The 25,292-nt window shown below is 37.5% G+C and overlaps 3 protein-coding genes across 3 annotated transcripts; all 3 read right to left on the reverse strand.

Annotated features, from left to right (window-relative positions):
* Positions 1-1,136: 1,136 nt before the first annotated feature.
* On the reverse strand, positions 1,137-4,702 carry LOC100230782 (parvalbumin, thymic CPV3). The gene is made up of 5 exons (XM_030284816.3): positions 4,650-4,702; positions 3,994-4,061; positions 3,500-3,632; positions 2,935-3,044; positions 1,137-1,403 (listed from the first exon to the last, which is right to left on the reverse strand). The coding sequence occupies exons 2-5, from the start codon at positions 4,052-4,054 to the stop codon at positions 1,378-1,380; spliced, it is 330 nt and encodes a 109-aa protein (XP_030140676.1). The 5' UTR covers positions 4,055-4,061; positions 4,650-4,702; the 3' UTR covers positions 1,137-1,377.
* A 5,766-nt stretch (positions 4,703-10,468) lies between these two features.
* On the reverse strand, positions 10,469-14,203 carry LOC100218321 (parvalbumin beta). The gene is made up of 4 exons (XM_002196967.6): positions 14,028-14,203; positions 13,287-13,419; positions 12,442-12,551; positions 10,469-11,962 (listed from the first exon to the last, which is right to left on the reverse strand). The coding sequence occupies exons 1-4, from the start codon at positions 14,086-14,088 to the stop codon at positions 11,937-11,939; spliced, it is 330 nt and encodes a 109-aa protein (XP_002197003.4). The 5' UTR covers positions 14,089-14,203; the 3' UTR covers positions 10,469-11,936.
* A 6,043-nt stretch (positions 14,204-20,246) lies between these two features.
* LOC100221179 (parvalbumin, thymic) lies at positions 20,247-24,990 on the reverse strand. The gene is given in 7 exon segments (XM_002196952.7): positions 20,247-20,563; positions 21,859-21,968; positions 22,186-22,318; positions 23,098-23,165; positions 24,864-24,898; positions 24,900-24,945; positions 24,947-24,990. Coding segments are annotated over 7 exon segments (447 nt in total). The 5' UTR covers positions 24,976-24,990; the 3' UTR covers positions 20,247-20,537.
* Positions 24,991-25,292: the final 302 nt, after the last annotated feature.

The following is a 25,292-nucleotide window of genomic DNA, read 5'->3' on the forward strand; positions in this document are numbered from 1 at the left end:
GCTTTTGCTTTGGTGATGAGAATGTTTTAATCAACAGAAATTTTTCAAGCACTATTTTGTTAGGTTTTCAACACAGGCTGGGAGAGAGAAAAGGCCCAGCTTATGGAAGCATTAACTGGATGGGTTCTGTGACTCTGGTGCTCTGAAAGATACCTGTTCCTTTTCACAAATCCATTCAGACTCATTAGTCTCTTGCCCAGGAAGAGCTGAACTATCTCATAAACAGTTCCATTCTGGGTTTGGTGTTTTTGTGCACAGTTGCCAGTATTCATAGAGACTTTTGATAAGGAAGTAATGCAGTTAATTTTGAATGTAGTCATTTGCAGCAAAGGAAGAAATGCATTGAAACTGCAGTGACTGATCACTTCACTCAAAGGCTGCTGTTGTGTTGTGATGCCTCTGCAAGCTGCATGTGTGTGACCTGCAACTTGCTAATGTTTAGAAAGCAAGTGAAGGTATAAATACTCCATCAGAGCAGCTGAATATATCCTTTTCTAATGAGTGAATGAAATGTTTGCTCATAAAAAGACATTTTTTCAGCATTCCCAGAGACGGATGCACTTGTAAGGGACATTTTTAATACATCAATCCAGCCCACCAGGGAGAGTTGGAGATTTCTCGACATGCATTTGTACAAATTCTTCCTCCACACTTCCAGTCCTCCCTATTAAGAAAACAAGAAAATACCACCAAGAAGATATCTTGCTTCCCCTCTGCTTCTTTAAAACCTCATGGTTATCTGAAACCTCAAGTCCTCATAGGCTTTCCTTCGAATTCTCTCTGCAGGAAGGCATGTGGGTTTTGCTTTCCTCATCTATTAATTGGCTGATGTAAATGTGTTGTTTAAAACTGCAACAACCTTATGCAGAAGCCACTTCTTAAGCAAAAAATATATTACTGCTTTTCACTTGGAAGTCAGTGAGAGATTTTACCAACTGTATCTGAGCTCCTGGTATTCTGAGTGTTCTGAGAACTTAAGCTTAATCCAGAAGGGCTATTGTAAACAGAATTCCCAATCATTTCAAAATATGTTCCATATATGAAGATCTAATAAGTTTAAGATCTTGAAGGGATTAATACTTTTGGTTTAAGAATTCTCATGTTTCAATACAGGAGTCAAAAAAACAGACACAGGCTACAGTATATGATTAATTTTTATTGGATATTTTTAAGGGAAGTGCCTGCTAAAGTAGAGGTTAAAACATGGTAAATAGTCCACACAATGAAAAAATCAGTAATCAGTGTTTCATTATGTTGCTAAGGCAGTGAAAAAATAACAGACACTGTCAAGATAAATAAGGGACTCCTGATTTTCAAGGTTTGTGAGTGTCTCCTGCAGATTCATCCAATTCTATCGGGTTTGCTCCTTTTGAACCTCTAAGCCTGCACCATTTCCTGGAATTCTGTGAAAGATAAGAGAATATTTACATGAAAGAAATATTAATATGAAAGGATTAGGAATAAAAGATTAGTGGATTACCAAGAGATTTAGAATAGGAATGAACAGAAAAAGGTTATCTAACTGATGACAATGACCAGGGAAGAAACGTGTGGATGAGAGGCATCACCTAAACATCCTCTTCTAAACAACACATGGAAAGGCACTGTGTTTTGCTGACTTACAGAGAATAATTAAATATTCAGGGTAGTTTTGGCCTTCTCTCTGCATAATACTGATCTTAGGCAAAAATAATGGCATGGCTTATATGGAATTTAAGAAAGAATTAGTAAAGAGCTCAAGTGAAAAAAATGGATAGTGAGTCTATGTGTTATATTTACTGTTGTAATGCTTCAGACATAGAGAAGTGTTGATTTAGAGCACAGTCTAAAGCTAAAAACACTCTGCAGTTCATGTGGTAGGATCCTGGGGTTGAGTTATGCAATAAGATATTTTATGTTAAATATATTTTAAATGTTTGGCTTCCATGAATTAGAGTAACTGATTAGTCCCATCCCTGAGTGACTGTATTATTATGCAGATTGCTTCATAAATCATGTGTGTTTATTCTGGCATAATTCCTAAAGAACTGGATTTAATTCCTTCCAAAGAAAGAAACAGAAGAGTTCTGTCCTGCTAGTGCAGTGAGCTGGGGAATCTGCATGCTGGCACATTCCCTGCGTGCTATTCCCTAAGCCCCTTTCATGCTCGTCTGAGCAGCTCTCTGCTCTCATGGGGCAAGTTGCCATTAGCTGCAGGCCTTTTGTGTGTGTGCTTTGTCTCCAAAACAGGGCACAGAAATATGGAATTAGGAGATCAGGAGGTTTCTGCATCACGCAGCCATTAAATCACACCAGTGTTTCCACACGGTGAGTGCAGTGTGCTGCTTCCTTAAACAGCTGCTCCTTCCTGTCTGGATCTCAGCCTGCCACTGAAGATAAAGAACAGCCATCCCTGCACAGATCCTGCTGTGGGATCTTGTACTGGCATTGTGACACTTGATCATTCTGTTATCCTTATGCAAAGCAGATATGGAGCCACATGCTGCATATTGAGAATGATTTCAGTGCCCAGTGGAATTTCTGTGGGGCAGTAGCTGCTGGAAACGAGCTGATGTATGAGCTGTTTGTTCTCCTGTGTACAGCTGGTTCTTTTGTCCTTGATTTTACCTTTGTGTATTCCAAGTGATGCCAGTGCTGCCTTATATTAGGGTAAGTGGGAGGAGAAATAAGGGGAAGTTCCTTTCAGAACAACTTGAAATATGGGAGTGAGTGGCAACAGGAAAGTTCCTTAAGTTTTTTTACTTGCTCAGGCAAAAGGAATTGCAGAGATGAGCCTGAAAAATCAGGGACAATTTCCACCCTTGAACAGATTGCTATTCAAGGGTTTCAGTAAAATCACTGGTGGTACATTAATGTACCATCAACATAAAAGAGAAACCCACACCACTCCAAACATCCCGAGGTGCCTCATTCTGTACTTAAAGTAGTCAATACCTTCAGCCCCGATTTTACCATCCCCATCATGATCTGCAGCTGCCAAGAAGGTCTTGGTTTCTGAGGTGGTTAACACTCTGGCTCCACACTCAAACCTCTGAAGGAAATACCTTGGGAGGAAACAACTTGGATTTAGATTTTCACACAACTTGGACTTTAGATTTTCAGCAACCATAGTATTTTTATAGTTGTTGTACCATCAAACAGATAACTATCTATAAATAATTTACCACAATAGTCAAGTCCTTAAAACACTGCTTTGTTTGGCAAGCTAAATCTTATTTTTATGTATTTCTACTTTGTAAGTGCAACCCTGATTGAATTGATTCTGTCCACTATGAAAGTCAAGCCCCAGGGTGCTCTTTTGTTCTATACTGAGCATAAGAGGCAAGTATTACTAATTTGCTTTTGTCTGTAAGAATTATCTATTTAAATATATCTTTCACAATCTACTGAAGGTTTTATCATCATTTAGCATAAATTGTGTTCACATTTACTGAAAGTTCTGGAATGGAAAAAGTGCTTATTCTTTTGATATCCTCCAAGAAGTTAACAAAATCCTTACTTGAGCTCATCTTCTTCAATAAAGCCACTTTGATCATTGTCGAGAATCCTGAAGATCTCCTTGAGCTGGCTGCTACTCTTTTTAGACATCCCACTGATCTGAAAGAATTTTTTGGGACTAAAGGAATCTGGAGCTGAAAATAAATTAATAAAGAAATTAACCCCAGACCACTGCATTCAGTGTTCCTAAATGGTCTGAGGATGATACTTTGTTACAATTTAATTGTTCTAAACATGATCAGTAGGTGAAGCCTGTCAAAGAATGAATGATTTGCAATTCTGCTCCATACGCTACAAAACATCCAACAAAATAATGTGGGGATAAGCTCCAAATTGACAATATAAACCAGTTATAAACAAACATACTGTGACAGCTGAGTAAAAAGATTACAGAAATCTGTTTAAAGTATGCACTTGTATTGCTTTGGGACTGAGTTAAACTTGTCCCGGGTTACACAGAATAAGAGATTTTGAGATTTTTAATTGTTTTCTCACCTTGGCAGTCCCGCAGAGCAGCAGCGATATCAGAAGGGCTTAGAATGTCTGTAAGGCTCATTTTAAACCTGTGCAAAATAGAATATTGCAAACAGTTTTGAAATGCAAATGCATCTTAAAACAAGTTGAGTTTTTCTGTGTTTTGAAGATTACTATATGGTCAACAAGAGTAGATGAATCTCATTGATCAAAGTGACATCTCTAGTATTCCTTAACAAATTACAAGATTTAGTACATTAGTTCCTTAAAAATAGCAGTTCAGAAATAATGGTTGCTAATGAGATGAATTACATTAACCATGTTGTGAGTTTATGATCAATATTTTATCATTTACCTGCAACCTATATAAATACAGCACATATTTAAACTCTATGTAACCATTCATCTAATAAATAGTCTAACTAGAATGCATGGAATCTGGCAATGCAAGTAACAATATATGAAGTTGGAGAACAAAAGGTAAGAAAGTTTACTTCTGTTATCTCCCCCAACAGCTCTGAAGAATAAAAAGAAAACTGATACTTATCTATGTAAAGCCCATCCATATGTAATTCCAGCAATTAAAATAAAAACCTTAGAACAATGGTCATTGTACTTACTACTGGTGCAGCTCTGCACAGTAATTTTATTTAATTGATATTAAGTCAGATGCTCACCTTTAGAGTTTTCTCAGCTAGGTAAAGGAAAAACAGCTGAGGAGATACCAGGCAAAATAGTAATGTTGGCTCTGGCTTGCCACTCTGTCTTATAAAGGATTCAGAAGGTGACAATAACCACTACTTAGGTTACACTTCCATGGATCAAATGTTTGAATTGAGACCTGGCTCAAATTTCTTCCTTAACTAATTAAACTTTTCTTTCTATTTATATCCTAAGATAATATGGACAAAAAGAACAGTTTTTAAAAAATAATTCCACTAGTGCTTAATTAAGTGCAACTCTGCCATCAAAGCAGCCTTTCAGCTCCAAGTATGTTAACAGGTAACCTCTGTACCTGAGAGTCACTCTTTGGAAGATGACTCCAGCAGTCAAATCCTTGTGAAAAGAAATGAAATTGTTTGTTCCCTGGGTCTGTTGATCCTTTGGAATGTCTGAAGGAGGTTGGAGATGACAGATCAGAGGTGCCAATGTGTCATTCTGACAAAGATGACTTGTCACTAGGGTAGAGGAAAGCATTTTCTAATTTGGATGATCTTTCTGTAGTAAGCTTCATTTTGTATTTCCTGACCATTTTCTGAATTACAGAAACAGAAACTAGTGTCTTCAGTGACAGAAAACTATGGGCTAGGTAAAACTGAATAAACTGATTTTGTTGTCAGTATTCCTTGGAAGATTATAAATAATCAGTTGGCCTACTTAATAATCCATTTTGAATATTTTGAATTACATGAAATCAGTAATAGGCTTAGTAGTTGCAGCAACTTCTATAGGTGTAGGATTCAGACTTTGTTAGTGTGGAAATAGTTGTATATACATTTTATAACACACTCACAAAATCTATTTAATTAACAAAATTTTAATTGTGTGTATAAATAAATGAGTTTATTGTATATTTCAGGAGTATTTCTTTTAGAATAAAAAACCTTAAGAAAATTCGTAGCAGCAGATGGGAGGTTTTCCTTCTCAGACAAAAATCTATTTCTATCTTTAAGGGGGCTTATATGGGCAAAATTCTAGGATGGAGACCAATAAAACTCATGTATTTTGGTTAGTATTTATTGTGTAGTAGTCAATTGTGGTATCTAAACTGATGTTGTCTTAATCCATGAACACTGTTTTATTTTTAAACAAATGGAAATAGCATGGGATGCCAAAGAGGTAATATTTTTATAGTAGCAACGGTTAAAAATTATACTGTGGAGCAGAGTAATAAATATATCTAAGCCTTGATGTAAGTTAATGGACTACAGTGGGTTTACTCCTGCTTGGTTTAATGACAGTGAGAAAAGTGTAAATCATAGCAAATGTTCCATAGCACTGTTTGAATTTGGATAGAGAAATGCAAGGTATAAGTAACAAAAAAAGCAGACATAATTTAATGATACTTTTAACTTTCTTGCTAACTATTTTGTATATGAAGGAACATGGCATAAGTCACAAATATTCAGACTTACCTTTGGTCCCAAATACCAACTGCCCAGGAACAAACAGGCCCTTGTTCGATTGCTTGCAGCAGGAACCTGGTTATAGTGACCTGGAAGAACACTTTACTGGTAAACCTATGAACCCTGGGCTGTTGTAAATTAGTGTTTTGTGATTAAAACAAATTAAACAGTGCTGATTTGTACAAGCTGAAGGTCTATCACAGATCTTTTGGTGTTCTTTCCATTTATCTTCTTCATTCAGTGCTATATATTCATGTTGCTTTCTGCCTGAGATTTCCATGGCATTATGATCTGTGAGGCGATGGCTGTGGGGATGAAGTTCATTCTGTGCTTTCTCCAGAATCATCCTGAAATAACTTTCATTCTCTTAGGTACCTTTTTACACTCTTTTGTTATTTCTCCTTTATGATCATCTCAAGTTAATATGAGATTGAGCAGAAGAGTTATTTTTTTACTGCCAAGATGCTTCTAGAGAAAAAGGTTTTTTCGGCCCCCTGTGACAGTGCCATAGATGTTCCTTTACAGGAAATTTCTTTTATTTCTGCTGGCTCCCACACAGTACTCATGGCTCTTTGTCTAAGTGTTTGACTTGCCATACAACACTAATTATTGACAATTAATGAGAATGAGGGAATTGAAATGGAGGAAAATGACAAGGTGAGCATATAACACTCAAGCTCAAAATATATCTGCAACTAATTTGGGCATTCTTTAAAAATATAAGCACCAGATGTTCAAAGAAAGACATCTGGTTACCTCATGCACTCTGGCATAGCACAGAGTGCTGAGCTGGTTTTACGTGTATTCAACAGTTGTAGAATAGCCAAAATTAGTATTATATTCTAATATGATCTCAAATAAAAGTGAGATAATTGCTATGATTGCTTTTGAAGAGATTTTTTACTGTTTGAAATTCAATGCTAACACAAAAGTGATGCTAATCCTGGCTGAAATATGCTCTACAAAAGCCTAAAAGAGCTGAATTTCAGAATCAAGTTGATGTCACTGTACATTGATACAGGTGGGAATCTAGGGTTACTGGGTTTTATTTATTTATTAATGACACTTCATCTGAAGTACAGGTTTCCCTCCACTACAATTAGAATGCAATAATCAGTGGTTAGTATATTAAGGGATATTTTATTACGATAATCTATTTTACATCTAAATTATCTGTCTGTTTTCCTTCTTTCTTGGTAATGTGTTAACTTAGGTGGTTGTAATTACTTTATGCATTTAAAAACTAGAGATCTATGAAAGTGTTTTTTTTTTTTTTTTTTAAAGATGCTAGGCAAACAATGTAACACTATAATGAAAATCCCTAATAATTCAACCAGAACAACAGTTGCTAAGTAATGGGCAGTTAACAATAGTTCAAAATCTGACACAGAATCTTAGTATTGCAGTTTCCAGAAATGTTTAGCACTCATTCCTATGAAATTCAAGAAAAACTATTAATTTTTGTTTGATTGTTTTGGGGATTTTTTTTCTCTATGAGAGACATCTGAAAGTTTTATTGGGTTGTTCATCCGAATATTTATGTACTTCCATACCTAGTGTTGTTTTCACCTGTGGTGTCTTTATTAAATAATATTAAAGCATTTTTTTTTTCAGACTTCCAAAATTAAACTTGAAGGTGTTATTCTGAGAAATACAGAATATTCATATTGATTAAGTTCTTGCTAAGGTTCTAGGCTCTTTGGGAATCTAAACAGATGAAGTAATTGTCTTCAAATCAAATGTTATTTACTTCTCTAAGTATCAGAGGAAAGCTGTGTTTTGGTAAAGCATTGACAGGTTGTGGTCTAGTCTTGTACCCTTTGTATTCTGGTTTGCATAAGGTAGAGTTGATTAGCAGTAACAATCAACCAAAGCCATGGCAGGTACAGTAGAAACATCAGCAGTTGTCTCAGGTGAGATCAGAGGAGAGGTGTTAACCTGAGACCAGCTACAACAGTGTAAAGAGATGCTGCAGCAGCTATTCTCAAACCCACACAACTCCATCTTTCAGCCCTGGTTGTGTCAGGGCCAATGGTATCATGATCCTGGATAACAGATTCTGCCTTTGTAATGAGTTTAGAAGTAACTAAAATAGATACTCAGTAACCTCTGTGGTTGATAGTAGTGTTGATGTCTCAGTGGTGACAGCAGAGAATCTTTGTGTGTTCACAGCTATAATCATTGAAAAGGACCTTGACAACAAAATGGATTATATCCTGCCACTTCACGTTGTCTCTTAGGGAAAATGCTTTAATAATATAGAAATAAAGAAATAATTACAGCATTTAATTTGAATTGTTGCTTGGGACATAGTATTTTGCCATTTTTAACAGAGAAGTTCTGAGCACATGCTGTAGTATTTGACTTTTTTGCTACAATGAAGGAGGAAAGCCAGGCCCCAGTGACAAAGCTTTCATTCCCTGCAGCAGGTCGAGGATATTGCCCAGAGAACTGAGCAGAGATCTGGACTAGAGAAGCCAAGATACAAGATAGATTCTGCAGCACTGTGAGTCTGGAGTTAAAGGAAAGCAGGTACTTCTCTCATGTTAGGGGAAATACCATGTGAGCTTTCCTTGGTTCAAATTATGTTCTTATCAGTCTGTGAGAGTGAATTTGATTTCTGTCTGAAAATGGCAGCAGAATAGACTAACATAGCTGAGTAATAGTGTCACTAATTCATAGAGTCTGGTCTGATAAACATATTTTTTCACTTAAAAAGCTGTCCTGGAAGCTCTCTGACAGCACTTGATTTGTGTTTGTCTTTAAAAGCACTTGAAAGTTCTTCTGAGACTCAGTAATGTAATTTTCTGTCTCTGACCCTAAATGTAATTGTCTAACAAGTTTCCGTCTGCCTGTCAGCATTATAGACAGTGTCAGATGGAGCGATCTTTAAAAATCTACATTGTTCAGGGTTTCCTCTATTTTAGTAATAACTGTGCCCTAATGTTGGAAGCTGTGAAATAATCTGGATGCTGCCTTTTGTGCCATGTAAAAGATAAGTACAGTTCTACTCTACTATTACCAAGGGCTCTTGGCACATGGCTGCATTTCACTGTGCCCCACGGTGTAAGGAACCATGGTAAAATAAACCAAATATCACTGAGGTGCTTCCAACTACTTATGTATTCACTGCCTGTTCTCATTGATTTCAGTGGGATTTTGGCCATTAATTTCAGCAGTAGTAGGATGTGTAACCCTTAGTGAGGTTTGAAGTAAAATTACCCTGTCATTAGAGTTTACTTTATTGTAAATAAACATCAAAAGTTGCTTGTTTAGCAGAAATGGGCTAAAGAAAGGAGATTCAGACAAACTTTTAAAACACATGCACTAAGCAAGTGACAAAATTCTATTGACAAGAGGCAATCCCATATTTAGGGTCTCAGACCTCCAAATGTCTGATTCCAGCAGAATGTTGTTCACTGTAAGGGAGCTGTTTGGGACTGTATGTTTGTGATCAGGCAGCAGATTTCCAGCTGAGGCACAATTTGAAGAGCTTTCTTAAATCCCATGGTAAGTAGTTACAGAAGTTTCACACTACCTTACAGCCCATGTGAATGAGAGGCAGAGATGAAAATAAATTGAGTGAGTGTATTCTTGTGCAAAGAAAACAGCATTTTTCTCCTCTGATCTGCTTAGTGGTAGTGCTGGAAGAAGGAAAGGTCTAAAAAGCACTCTAGTCACAAGCCCTTAACTTTCTGGAGTGATCACTGAAGCTGATACCAGACTTAACTTGTCATGAATTTTTTACTGTTCTTAATGGAATGGTAAGTGGTGAAATTGTCTTAGATTTGTAGGCCTAGCAGGCTAATCAGGGTGGAAGTAAGTGTGGTTAAATAAAGGAGCTGCCTGCTATCTCAGAAGTTATCTGAGCTGTCTGTGCCTTTCTCTCTTATTTAGCCATTAATGTTGGTACAATGCTAGAAGATGTCTGTGTGACCCATATTGCACAATGAAAACATAAAACATAATATCAGCTGAGAAACAAAGCATTTTCTAACAATAATTAGAGCTTTTAACTCTGCAGTCAGGCTGCAGTTATTAATTCTGCAAACTTCCTTTTTTAAATTGCTCTTCTGAGATGGCATTGAAATAATGAATGCCAGTTTGCTTGATGGATAATCCTTTTTTCACTCTTACAGAAAATTCTACAATATTAGGACCTGATTAATTCATTAGAGTTAATGGAAATATATTTTTGCTAATGTATAGAGCATGAACACATTATTGAGTATTCATTAAAGTCTTGTAGATTGCTTCAGCTTTGTGTAATATGATTTCCCCAACGCTGTATTGATATTTCCTTCCTTCTTTATAATGTCTCATCATAAATATGTTCTGCATCAGAACCACAATAACATCAACTGGCAATTTTGAAATTAATGTTTTTGATCTACAAATATTGAAACATCTTCTTAAATAGCTCCAACAAATAGAGTATGAGACACTCATACCAGTTTTTGCAAGATTATTGTCCAAGAGAAGAGTTTTCAGCAGCTCCAATTTTTTTCCAAAGAGTATATAGGAGCAACTGCAGTGTTGGAAGTATAAGATTTGGGATGGTTAAAGCCATCTAGATTTTTTTAAAGGCTATTTGGCTACATGTTTATTTTGGTCACATATCTAAGACAAAACCCTGATACACTGTGGTATTTCAGGTACTATTAGCAATGTTAGGTACTATTAGCAATGAGTTCATTTTTGTACCCCAGTTTGATTGCTCTCTGTGTTTATACTATGACAAAATTGTGCTGACATCATCACACCCATGCTTTTCAACCAGAGCCCTAACCTAGAGCACAAAATGAACTTCAATTAGTGAGAAACTACTCAGAATTTTGCATTCTCCCCATTCCTTATGTCTGTCTTGCTATTTCAATCTGTCTGTAAGGAAAAAAAAGATTAATTTGTTAGCATTTTTTATGGCACTCTTCATTTTATTATACTTGCCCCACAAACATTGATGCATTTTACAACCCTGTGAGATGTGGGCATTGTGTTATTCTCAGTGCTGAGAAGAAAAGCAGCAGAATGCTGATTATTTAGGCATCATTCCCCCATTGGCTCTTATGGAGCACTAGGGACAGGTGTTATTGAAGTGCTTTTTGCAGAAGTGGCAGGTGGGACACGAGGAGTGTTCTGGAATTCATTCGAGCACACAGAATACTGTTTTAGCCTCTCAGCAGTGGAACAATAGTGCCATCGGGTGGGCATGAAGGTGAGGGATTCCTTGGGGAATTTTCAATGTATTGCTATTTAGAAATCTAAATTAATCCTCTATCCAGCTGATCTTAAATTGATGACTTAATTTAATTTAATTTAAACCTAGTTTAATTAGTGCAAGGTTCTGCAATACACTTAGTCTCTGAAACACAATCACTTGCATAAAGAATGACAGAAAAATGTATGGAATACTAAACCACTTCTTGATTAAATACCACTGCTACTGGTTACCATAAACAGGTTTTACACCTGAACATTTTATTAATTATGGGGTTTTTTTACAACATGTGCTAGCTATTTATGCAAATATTGAAAATTTAATAGCCCAGTTTCAATTTCTCCTCTTAATATTTATGTTTATGTCTTTAATGCCCTAAATTCAGTTGTGAAGAGTGGATTCCAGTTTAGTCCCTCAGGCACAGACCTTCTGCTTGAAACACTTGGCAGTGTGGCTTAAATAGTGCTTGTACCACTTCAGATGTTTTCAAGCAATATGAAACCACTTGCCAACAATTGTTCATGACCTTTCAAGATACAAAGTGTGTAAATAAATGGTAGGTTTGCAGTAGGAAAGATAGTTTATGGCACATATATCTTAGTCTTTTTCTTGACTGATGACTACGATTTGACCAGTGCTTGAAACTCTGAAAAAGAAGAAAAAAGAGTAATAAAATGGGACCTCTGTTTGTAATCACACAGTCAAAAATTTCTCTACTAATTTTTAGAGTTAAAAAGGGAAACTAATGCTACTTCCTCTGATAATCATTCCTTAAAGGCAGCACATTGTGTATTGTAACAATAGATACTTAAGGCAAAGGAAGTGTTGCATTTAAGTGTCACATTGTATCACAGTTCACTAGCAAAAAGCAGTAAAATTATAGACTGAATTTAGGTTCCATTCCTGAAAAAAATCTCCATAAATGAGAAAAGGGACTGACCACTTTAGCCAGGGGCAGAATAGAGACCTCTCTCTATGTTAGATCCTCTCTATAACACAGCAGATCTGAGCACCTCAGCATCAGATCCGTAACATCCAGGGCATCATGGAGCAGGGCAGGTGCCTAGGGCTGCCTTTAGGAAATTTCAAAGGCAGGTATTATCATTTTAATAAGGGCAGTCTTACCATCCACTCCAATTTTGCCATCTCCATCACTGTCCCCTGCTGCCAGGAATGCCTTGGTCTCAGCATCAGTCAAAGCTCTGGCACTGGCTGAGAAATGCTTCAGGAAAAGTCTGGTAAAGGTGAGAGGACAAATGAGAGAGGCACAATGCTGAAAGTATTCAGGGTTTGTATTGGTAATAGCTGCAAAATTTCAAGCATGATTCAGTTCTTGAGAACTATTTCAATGGTAAAACTTCCTCTAACTTCATTGAGAGTGAGGGTAAGGAAGTAAGAGGATGCTGCTTTACAGCCTAAAAAAAAGCCCTTGATGACATCTTGGTTTCATTGAATTAAAAATTAACACTATAGTGGCAGAAATAATCTTCCCTCCCTTGTTGTTCCTTCTTTCTCCTAAGATGCATTGTCTCATCAAGAATTTCTCTAACCTTACTTTTAACTTCAAAATCAGATGAATGTGAGCTGGAAGGTAGAATTCATATGACAGGAAGAAAGATGAGAGAAAAATGGCCCTTTGAATTCAGTCTGGTAAAAAAAATCTTACAATAAGAAGCAGCTATAGCAGAACTGCTATTTTTATCTTCACAGTCTGTCAGTTATTGCTGCATTGCTGAAACAAGTATTTTCAGTGCTGTCAGAATTTCCCCATTGTGATCCAGCCTTGCCTTTGTTATTTGACTTGCAGGTCCTCCAGAACCAGCACCCACACACAGGTGCACAAACACATGATTGTCTCCCATCCAAAGGGACAGGAGGAAAGGGAATATTTCTGACCTTATCATGCATTTTTAGATGATAAACCAGATTTTTAGATGATTACCCTGTTGACAACTTTTTTATTTACTTACTTCAGTTCCTCTTCCTCAATGAAACCACTCCTGTCCTGGTCAAGAATTCCAAAGACTTTGGCAACTTGGTCTTTGGACTTGGAATTGAGACCCACTTTGACAAAAAAGGTTTTGAAATCAAATGAATCAGCAGCTGAAATAGGCAGATGGAAACAAGGAGAAAAGAAAAGTAGTCAAAAATCTGGAACAAAAAAAATCAGCTTCTTGATCAAAAAGCAGCAAACTATTCTGCAGTACAGTGAGGGTAATTTCAAATCCCAAGTAACAGTCTTTGATTTTCTTGAGTTTATATCAGATAAATGGGATTTTTCCATCAATGATGTCTCACAACTAGGAAGGTAATGAAATAATGACTGTGGTCTTCAGTATGCAAGAACATACCCTTGTAAATGGATACTTTACTGAAAGACATATTTGTAGAACTTGATGATAAATACTGTGCTTGCATAGAAATCAGCAGTAGTTTTATTATTATTCTCTGAAAAAACAGGATTTCTGCTGCAGGATTCAGCCTTTGGATTTTTTCATCCTTAAAATTGCTGCAGTGCACAAATGATAGTGGATATTCATAGCTTGGTTTGCCAAGATTAAAACTTGCATCTGTTCCATTACCTTGAGTCCTTTTTCTGCTTTTAGTAAGAGAGATTTTTCTGTGTCCATTGGAACTGAGACTTTGGGGTAGCAAGGACAATGGAATTTGATAGATAAACCGCAAAGCCAAATTTAAAACATAAATATTACCTTGACAGCTCTGTAGACCAGCAGCAATTTCAGCTTCTGTCAGGATACTGGAAAGAGCCATGTCAAGAATACTGCAAAATGAAAAATCCTGTTGGGTAGAGTTGCCACTGCTCTTGCCCTCAGCTGTGGAGGTGGCCCCGAGGTGAGCCCAGGTGCCAGGGCAGAGCAGGCGAGCTGCCCTGCAGGAGCCAGCTGCTCCATCCTTTAGTTCAGTTGCACATCGTGCATCTGAGTCACTGGCATTTCCAGGTAAGTCTTCAGGTGTACAAGCTCAGGACAAAGCCAAATGTATTTATAGAACTGCCCAGCATTTGGACATCTTTGGTTATTTCCATGCATTTTTTGTGTGAATTATTGTGATGTCTTCTAAAGTTCTAGATGAAAGATTGAACTCACCTGGCCACTTAGTTTTCCCCAAGCCAAGATGAGAAAATATTGTTGGATGAAAGATCAGCAGAGTCCTCTTGATTTAATTATTTTTCAAATTACATAGAGAAGGACTTCTATAGACCTTAGTTAAGTCCTCTTGACCTTTTACAGAAGTCCTAGAGGCACGTGATGGCTCAGATACACCAGGGGATAAGTTACTGTGGCTGACAAGACCTGCTAGCTAATCAGATGGATATTTATATCCCAAAGGAATGAGCATGGTGTTTTAGACAATATGTAAGGTTTAGTGCCATATAAAGTAAATCCTCTCAGCTTGCACATATGTTAGTGAAATGATTTTTTTTAATGTATAAATGAAAAAATACATCTATTTTAATTGTTTAATGATAACTAGAAATGGAAAGCTTCAAAGTAGACTTTGACTTTTAAGGGCCCAATCCTGATATTAATTACCCATGAAACACAACTCCTGCAGTTGCCCTAGTATTCTTCAAAACATACTAATACTGATACATTTGTAATAGATATCACTGACATACAAGTGCAAGCTCAAAGACAAAACTTCTTCAGCCCAAATTATTTTTTATAAGTTGTTATATAAGTTTTGGTTAGCTATAAAAGTCTAATCTTGACAGCATTTGCCCAGCAGTAATTAATTGTACGGTGCACACTTTAAGATCATCCTAGTAAATGTGTCCATTTACAAAATGAAGGTTGCCAGTTGCTCAGCAGGACACAGGAGAGTGGATCAGTTATGGCCAGGAGGGAAACAGAGAAGTGAAATCAGTGATATTTGGTTCTTCCTTGCTGCACTGAAAAGACAAACTTCTGTAAGGTCTCAAACAGCAGCTAAGCACAAACTGCAGCTTTTCTCTTACTGGATATGACTAGAAACCCCCAATCAGTTATCTAATGAAATTTATTGTAACTTAATGGCCTTGAGAATATTTGAAATTGGCCAATGGTGTAAAAAGCCATTGGGAGAACATTTCACACTGACCCATACATAAACATGGCTGGAGTATTGCTTAGGTTTAAATAACATTTGAGTGATAAGAACATTTAAAATAAAGCCTATCCTCTAATCACTATAGCATAAAGCTGCTGTCTTTCAAAAATTAGGTACATAAAAAGAAATACAAAACCTCATCTATCTCAGCTCCCCTTGATTTCTTCCAGAAAAAAATTTTTAAGAGAAATGCTATGTTATTCTTAACCCATGCTGTGTGGTAAATTGAAAATTGTGAAGACTAAGTTTTCTGGATGATACAGGATCTACTGAACAAGTTACTTTTAAAGGAATTTTATCCCAAAAAGGTGGAAATATAAATTAAATGTTTCAGTTTTTCCATTGGGGATCTGGCTGTGCCTATGGGTCAGGTACCTAAGGAAATAATCAGGAGTATGGCCTCTGATCAGAGAAAATCTGATAACTGTATGGGAATTACTGAGCATTCAAGAAGTAAACCTTTTGAGGAGCCCACACTGAGATTACAAAATATTTATAGTGAAGAGTTTTGGAGTATTTCTGTGGCAAACCACCACTTGCCCAAAGGTGGCACCAAAGACAGGCAAGTCCAGCCACGACAGCTCTGCGGAACTAGGGGTGAGGGGATACCAAGGATCAGGATGAGAACAGGACAACAGGAGGGTGTTCATCAGAGAGGGAGAGAGGACGAAACAGGCATTTAAAAGAAAAAAGTCTAGCCTAGAAAATCACGCGAAAAAAATCAGGAATATAAACAGACTAGACTGACAAATCTGAGATGATTCCTGAGGACTTTCCTTTTATGATGATTTAGAAGAACAGGTTACTTCATCTGCCTAACAAAACCAGGGTTTACTGTGTTTATTTTTATGTTGGCTAAATTTTACAGTCTGTTATGGAGATCACTGCAAATGTAAAATCCATTTGTTCTGGAAGCCTGGGAGTTAAACAGGAACTCAGTGTCTAGAAAATACAGCTGATCAATACATCACTGTGATGGAAATGATGTGATTCCCTCTGATTCAAGTATTTGCATATTCTACTTGAACAGAAGCTCCCCTTTGAATTTAGGGTCAATAATACCTTTGTAACTGCAGGGAAAGGCATTGTCCAAGGGTACCTTCTTTTTCTATTGTGACTGGAGTGGTGATCAGTTTTTCTCTTCTGAAGCTTGAATATATAAGACTGATTTTCTTGTTTGCATGAGTGTAGGACATGCTGACAAACAAATCAAAAGTTCTGGAGCAGCCATATCTCAGATGCTGATGTTCTCTATAGATATTTGGTGCAGAAAGTGTACCAGAAAGTCCAGACTGATATAACGGTACCTTTCTGTGCTTACGATCAAAACTAATGTGGAAATAATGGTATCTTTCTGTGCTTACGATCAAAACTAATGTGTAAATTAGATTTCATAAAATGTGAACACTCTAGGTCAGGCTCCCCAGTATCCTCTTATTAAAATGTTTTAAAATATGTGAAAATTTGAGCATGAAAATGTTAGGTATGTGTCTGTTCCGGGATTTAATCAAGATGTGTCTATTTCAGTAACCCATTTCAGGAAATTAATCCAGCCTTGGCCCCCTCTGCCCACACTGTTTGTGTGAAGAGTTCCAGGCACCTCTGATGATGCTGCATCAAAGATTTTCCACATGGGCTGGCTGCTAACTCAAAGAAGAAACTGTACCAGTCTATGTGTGCAATGAATGTTCCTTGCCCTTTCTGTGCTCTCTACTTGTTAGAAGATGACTGAGATTTCATGCAGTTGGAGAGCTGAAATTGAATCTCAAGTTTACAAATGGCTTTAGGATTGGGATTTCTAAAAGAACATGGAATTAGAGGGCAGCCAGCTTCCACTAAATACCAGGAGGTTTTATCTCATGCATGGTTCTGCTCCTCTTTCAGGGCAACCCAAAATTTTGGTTTGAGAGAGATGGTGAATTCAGTGGCTGGAGCACTAGGGTGGGTTTGGGATTGTGACCCTGGCCCTCTGTATCCTTTTTCTAGGAGCTCGTGCAGGACTATAGATTTCTTTGTGTTTTGTTCCTGCTTAAAGGAAGCATGTCTTTATTTCATAAGAAGTACAGGGAGGGTTAGAGATTATACTGCTCCCACAGGGTGATCAAGGGACTGAAGTGTATGAGAACTCACAGTCCTAGTGGAGCTCAGATCTACCACTCACAATTTGGGTTGCTCTTAATTGTCTTAAGCGAAGGTAAAACACACAAGCCACATCTTCTTTATGCTGGGAACTGTGAAACAGTTTTATACTGAGTATTCTAGTGAGTAGGATGGTCTTACTCTGAACCTGAGAGCAGGTGATCAATGTGAAAATACCAGGGGTTGTTAGATTCTTTCTGATTTGATGTAGCATAAACAATTTCTAACAGAATTTTAGTGTTTAACTGTGTACTCAGCAGTGTTTTATATTTGTTTAATTCATTCACAGCAGCTTGATGCAGAGGATTTAATCCTTACTTATCAGATTGCCCAGGAAGGTTATAGAACCTCTATCCCTGATGATGCTCAGACTCATCTTAGTCCTTTCATCCCTCCCTTCTGGGGGAGTGACTGGACCAGAGACATCCAGAGAACCTTTCCATCAGGAATTATTCACTGGTTCTATACCTTAATTATGGTAACATTGTGATACCAACCATGTGTCTCTTTGGTACTTCAGTTAGCATTCACATAGACATCCTGCAATCAAAGTTTTTTCTCTGGTATGATTGCATTGTCAAGTTCAGATATTCCATAAAAAACTGAAAGCTGCCACTGACTTAAGTTAATTAAAATCAACCTTGCCAGAAAAGGTCACATTTTAAAAATTTGTTGTCTGTTGTTGAAAAATGTTATTTTCTAATTTGGTTAAAATGTGGATCCTAATGCCAACAGAAACCTTAGTAGAGAGTAGGTGGTATTTTTGCTGAAGCCTATGGGCTTTTTTTTTTTTTTTTTTTTTAACTGGGGACTTCTTGAATTTTTATTATAATTTCTTCAAATGAAATGGCTGGATGATTTTAATAAGATTTAAAACACATCTTCTTGCCACTATTTAAGAAGAACAGATTTTCTTATAAGCATAGGTGAAGTTGCAGCACACAAAAGGATTTCCTGATTCTTGGGAGTGCTTTATCCCCCTGTGGCAGCACAGGGCAGTGATGTGCAGTTGTTCAGCATCTCTGAAATACCCTGTATGGGCCACTGTGCAGTCTTGCATTTTTTGCATTCCACATGAGAGTCTCAGAGGTGCAAGGAATGCAGTGTCAGGTCTGTCATTTCTGGTACTGTGTGTGCCATCTGCTCGTGAGCCAGCGACAGGACAGTTGAGTGATCAGCAGTGTGAAGGGCTAATGTATATATTACATCTGGATATTGCTGCAGATCTAGGTTGCCCCAGGTTTTTTCTTCAGCAGGGAAATAATTAAGGTAAAAGGAACCAGAGTCTCATCATTATGAAAAATATTTCAGTGCTGCAATTAACAGCAGCTATAATTTAAACCCAGATTTAACATCAAAGGCAGTGGGGATAGAATTAGGATTTATATTCATTATAATTCTGCCACGGATTCAGTGAGTCTGATTGCTAGAATTCCTTTTTTGCATTAGCCATCTGAAATCGGTCAACTGGCTCTCTTATATGCCTGGGAATGAGGGAGCTGTGCTTGTTTCACATAATCATCTTGCAATTCATGGAAATGCCAACACTGGCTGTTACATAAAAGTTCCAAAGGCTTTGTTTCTGCTCTTCTTCAAAACAGCTGCCAAATCATAATTATCATTCAGTTTTAGTGAAGAGTAATAAAACGACAGTGTGCTTGTGAGCTGGAGCCACAGCATGAGACATGGGGAAGGAAACAGATAAATCAGGGTGGGGAAATTTCTGACATACTCAGCCAGAGATGCACAACATCTACTCAGCCTGCTGACATCTGCATTTAGCCATGAACATTATTTACTTTGTCCACTAGTGAAGACAATGCTATAACCAACTCTAAATCCTGTAAGACACTTCTCAAAGGGAAGACTAGTTCTTAGCTTTCAGACTGAAGAAAACTGCTGATATTATAGAACATGTAGATAATAATTCATATAATAAATGAAAGACTTGAGTAATGGCCATTATTTAACAATGTAAGAGCTTTAGTGTAATCAGACAGCAAAATTTGCTATAGTTTCATCTGAAGAAAGCACAGAAATTCACGGATGTGGCAAGTATTATTGTTTTGTATGTGTTAAGAGATAATAAGCAACAGGTTCATGATCCATGGAAAAACCTCCAGGCCTGTGGCCCAGGTTGTCAGGGGACCATGACTTGTGACAGTGTCAGAGTAGGATTAGACCCTTCTCCTCTATCTCACAGCTGCCTTAGATTTCATGAAAGATAAATCTTCTTAAGGGACAGGCACATTTTAGGCCATAAACACATTCTGGTGATACAATTACGCTGTGATCTACTACTTTATTTTGGAAAATTACCCACAACCGTATTCAGTACTTCGAGCTATGTGTGAACTCCTCTTAAATGTCTTAATTTTTTTTCTCATATTGGTAGGGTTGGGACTTAATATGAATTATTTTTAGCTATCTTTTCAGCATTTCTTTTCCTTAAGTATCAGAGAATTAATCAGAAATTAACCTCAGTTAAATCAGTACAATTAAGCCTGAGAAGATACCATATTTAAAATGACGATTTAAGATCATCAAAATGATGATTTTTAAGATTATGATTTAAGATGATTTAAGATCATCAAAACTGTATCTGGTGAGTCAGCATGCTCAAGTATGAGGATGGAGAACCTAAACAAAATTTTTAAAAGCAGATTTTCCCCCCAAGGGTCTTTTTGTTTAGTTGATTTATTAATTGTTTTCTCCCCTCTCCCAACCACAATATCAACATCATCAGTGATGGAAAATCACAAAGTGCCTTTTTTACAATGGAAATTTAACAATACCATGTCACCAAAACATTGCAAGTTTTGTCAGCAATCAGGTGTGTGAACTTCACGTGTGGGGAACTGTTAATGCCTGAAACAATATAAAAATGTACAAACACACGCTGAGTGCGAAGTGCTTGCTGGACGAGGTAATTGGCAGAGTCAGTCCAAGGTTGTCTTTGGTCTTAATTCTGTTTATGCCTTCACCAGAGACTGGAATTCTGTCAAGGAAGAAAGTGAGAAAAGCAGGGAATAAAACTCATTGAAAGTAGGTTTTTGACATCTTTAAAAAGATAGATAAAAATGACTAAAACTCCCAGGCATGGAGGGCTCCCAAAGTTATTATAACACTGCACAAGCTACTGCTAAACTGAGATTCTGGGGGTGTAACAGATTTTTTGCTTCTTAAAAAGAGTAAGTGCAGAGAGGAGGAGTGTGTCTGTAAATTCATATTTGTGGGAAATCCTGACTTAAAGGTAAACTATCTTTACCCCATTACAAACTCTGATAATAGCCAAGGAAGAGGAGCCTGTAGCTCACAGTGAGAGGAATTTTTTTGTTTTGTTGTTATTCCAAATAAAACATATCGGTAGTGAAGTAATTCCAGAATGGGAGATTCAATGGTTAAGGGCCAAGATCTGCACAATACAATGCCCTGTCTGGGGCTCATAAACAGAAGCTGCAAAAGCTGCTGCTAAAGCAAATTCCTCCCAACAGTGTATCTCTCGCTCCTCCCAAATCTGGCTAAGATTAGCACGTGTGTCTGTTGGAGTTATTGCCACCTGTCCTAGTTCAGCTGAGACAGCCTTGTTTTCAGTGACTTCCTCTCTAATACATGATGCACAATGTCCTATTTTTCTGTACTGCAGTTTCTAAAAGAAATATCCTGACTAGTTAATATCATCCCTATGAGGTTTTCCTCAGGAATTTGATTGAGTTTCTCAAAGGTCTGCCCAGTAAAATGTGCACTTATCAGATAATTTTCCAGCACAAAATCTTGTGCTGCACTGCTGCAGTTGCAGGGCTGAGAAACAATACCAGTCATATTTTACATTAGTGAATTAAGCACCCAGTAACAGTGGCCGATGTTTGATAGTAGGAGACAAAGAAATAAGTTTTTTTAGGCAGAGATGTGTTTAAAAATGGAAATGTTGTATGGCCAGAAGCGCTGAGCATCCACTGCTGAAATAGAAATTCTGAGAAATTCAGGTGTTCTCAATCTATTAAGAATTTGGCACATTGAGTCTATGCATCAGAAACACTGAAGGATTAACCCCAAAGCTATTATCATTGATTGGAAGACCAGACTCTACACTGGGCCTAAATATTCTGTTGCTGCAACAGAGACCAAATGGGAATAAAGCTATGAAAATAATGGAGTATTTACTCATACAAAAATTGTGGCAGAAAGTATCAGACCAAAGTAGTCGTGTGTATTCTTCATGACCCAGTTTAAAAGCAGCCTGAAATGTGTTAATTTTAAACCACAAAGTTTATCAATTTTCTAAAGTCTTACCTTCCACTCCAATTTTGCCATCACCATCAGAGTCTCCTGCAGCCAGAAAAGCCTTGGTCTCTGCCGAGGTGAGGGCTCTGGCATTTGAAGAGAAATTCTTCAGGAACAGTCTGAAATATAAAAGGGGGCTGTGCTGGAGTTTTGCTCTTTGAAATGTCCCATAAGGTAATGTTTGTTCTAATTATCTGAGGGAATACACACAGATTCAAGGAAAGACAAGGATTTGTGTTTTATTTTTAAAATAACATCGAGGGTTTCTTCAAGGACATCAAGCAAGTTCAAAGGTTTTTGTTGTTTAAAGAAGTAGAGCAGCTGAACAGTACTTACTGCAGCTCCTCTTCTTCAATGAAACCACTCTTGTCCTGATCAAGGATTCCAAAAACTTTCTTTATCTGATCAGGAGTTTTGCTGGATAAACCAACCATGGAGAAGAAAGACTTGTAGTTGAAGGAATCATCAGCTGGAAGAAAGAAGAAGTTGTTAAATATTCTCCTTTGAAGTCGTTACTACTGTGTGTATTCCTTGTGAATATGTATGTCTTTTCTTAAGCATCAGTCTGCTCTCTTTCTCTTGTTCCCTGGTGTAGCAAAAGAGCAGATACAGTGGATAATAATTTCCCTTTTTAATCACTCTGTGCCTGTGGTCATATTTCCTTTCAGCCAGTTTAAAATTTTCTGCTACAATGCACATTCCGCTAGATCAGGATTCATACAATGTGTCACATGCAATTAATAATAAATATTAAGAGGGTGCTGCTGTGACTTACAAACAACTCCTGTAATTCTTCATTAATTTTAATGGAATCCTTACTTAGGTAAAGCATTTGATAGAAGAATAAGTAGTTCACAGACAGACCCGATCTTTGAGTATTTTGAAAATTGGCTTGATCGTACTGAGCTGCTCTTAAGAGAAGTGAGACTGATAATTGCTTCACAAATGACACTCATTCTGCAAGCTGAGGCTTTTTCTGAAATTTTGAAGGACAAGGCCCACTTTAAATTTAAGTCTTTAGCAGGTTTAGACACTGACAGCTTAGTGTTAAGCCAGCCCTAACTGAAATGGTGGCCCTTTAATTGCTGTTCACCATTTGTGAGACCTTTTGAATTTAAGGGACTATACTGTAATGTAGCGTAGAAAAAGATCTCACAGGAAAGGAATCTAAGGGGAAAATGATAGGCATGTCATCTTAAGACATAAAAATGATACGCATCTTCTGTCTGCAGAGCAGCCATTCCTTACCCTGGCAGCTGGAGAGAGCAGATTCAATATCTTTAGCAGAGAGGATGTCAGTGATGGCCATTGTTGAACTGTAAAATAAATTAAATGTGAGCTACTTGGTCATTAAAATGACTTCTCTTCTACTTTCATGGCTCTATTTGAGGTTGCTGCACTGATAGTGTGTGATAGGGGAGACATTATTCATCTGATGGCAAGTGGAGCACGCTGTAACAGATGTCTGGAGCAGGTGCTTCCACTGAAAGCTGGGAATGAGGGAGGAATGATGCACGCGAGTGCGTGGGGCTTCAGGAAGGTCTGCTGCCTCTGCTGCGCCCCGAGAGCACGTCCAAGGTGTCCCACACCACAGAACTTCATGGCTTCTGTGTGGGCTTTCCTGGAGGTGGATTATTACTCAGTAAAACCCAGAGTGTATTTACAGCACACATAAAAGATAGGGCTGGTATGTCCCCTAGAACTGTATCTGGAGTAAGTGTAACTGGAATGTGAAAAGACTAATATTATTATCAATAGATGTAGTGACCTTCACAAAGAATGAAAATATTAGTATAGAACTAGTAATAGTCATTTTACTCATGTAAATTTGGAGGGTAAGTTCCTCCTCTGTTTAGTTGCAACAATGTGTCTTGCTGGGCCACTGCATCACTGAAAGACTACGTTTCATGAGAGCTTTGTAAAAAAGCTTTTGTCAGTATTTTCTAAGGTTGTTTTCCTTTTGGATTCCATATAGGTTATAGTAAACCATATCTTTGCCCAGATTTTGGCATTTCAGTAAGTGGTTGTCTTTAGAAAAGAAGTATCATAACTTAATATTCATTCTTAGTAGAGTGGAGGTTCTGACACAGCAGCAATTCATTTGAGAAAAATACTCTGTCCCATTCAGCCACCAACAGCTGCAGTAGTTTGCCAGTGCAATGTGTATCACTTAACAAAATGCAATAATGCCTGAATTTCTAATTGATTTTAGTGCATTGATGCATTTACAGTTTTATAAACAGCACACACCAGTGCAGACAGATTACAGTTTAAAACTTGCAACATTACTCTTAATTCGTGTTAGTGAAAGAAGGGGACTAAGGCATAGAAACGTTTTTCATGAAAGCCAGAAGAGAATAGAAATACATTTTCATTAATCCCTAACTGGTCTTCAGCAACACCACTCTTCCTGTCTAAGCATGGACTGAGAAGGAATCAACTGGTGGTACCCATTTATAGTCTGTGCACTGATTTGAGATCTAAACACAGGTTTAAACTTCCTCTAAAATATGAAATGGCTGCCTCTGTACCTGTTGGTTTGCAGCAGAAGAAATTGTCAATCATGTTAGCTCCTTTCTGAATATCTCAGAAATGGTTAAGAAAGTGATGGCACACATTCCCACTGATGAATCCTTCCCCGGCTCAGGCAGCTGGGTTACTTTTCTTTTTCTACTTAATTATTTTGTTCCAGTGGGTTCTTGTGCAAAATACTTCCTCCTCTCAGCATTAGGCAATATAACTTTGAGCTCATCCATTCACTTAATTCTTACTGCTGACAGGATTAAAAAGGGGAAGACTTGAAGGAAAACCTAAAAATCACAGCATTTTTGACAAGGGGCATCATTCCTGTCTTGTTCCATCCTTTGATCCAAATGCTGATTCTGTTCTATGTTATCTTGTAAAGATACAACATACTGGAAGCTGAGATAAGAATAGATACTTTAATTACTTTCCAGTTTAGGGAGCATTTTGCTTTTGTGTTTCTTTGAAAGCAGAAGATCTAATCATCTTACCTTTGTGGTCTTCTTGACTGGGTAAGGAAGCAGTCAGGTCGGGAGGAAGGTACTTGCAGTGTATCTCCAGCAGAGCTGAGCTTGCATATATATACTTTAAGTTGTATACCATATACAGATTTTAGATTTCAGCGTCACGAAGGGGGAATGGTGTCAAATGAACTTGCCTAACTAATCATCTTGCACTATTTTTATCTCAAGAGAATACATATGATATTTGCAAACGAAACAAGATAAGTGGCCAGATAGGCAAAAAGAACAGTCATGTCAGATTTCCTCTGATTTAAGCAGAAAACACCAGCTTCTTCATGTGATGTAGGGCAAGACAAAAGCCCCCACTGTCTGATATGCTTGATCTGAGGAGTCAGATGAAATGAAGCACAATAACTTTTGAAGAGGTGTCTTTCATGACTGTTTAAAAGTGGTAAC

Source organism: Taeniopygia guttata, chromosome 14, assembly GCF_048771995.1.
Source record: "Taeniopygia guttata chromosome 14, bTaeGut7.mat, whole genome shotgun sequence".
Lineage (NCBI taxonomy): Eukaryota > Metazoa > Chordata > Aves > Passeriformes > Estrildidae > Taeniopygia > Taeniopygia guttata.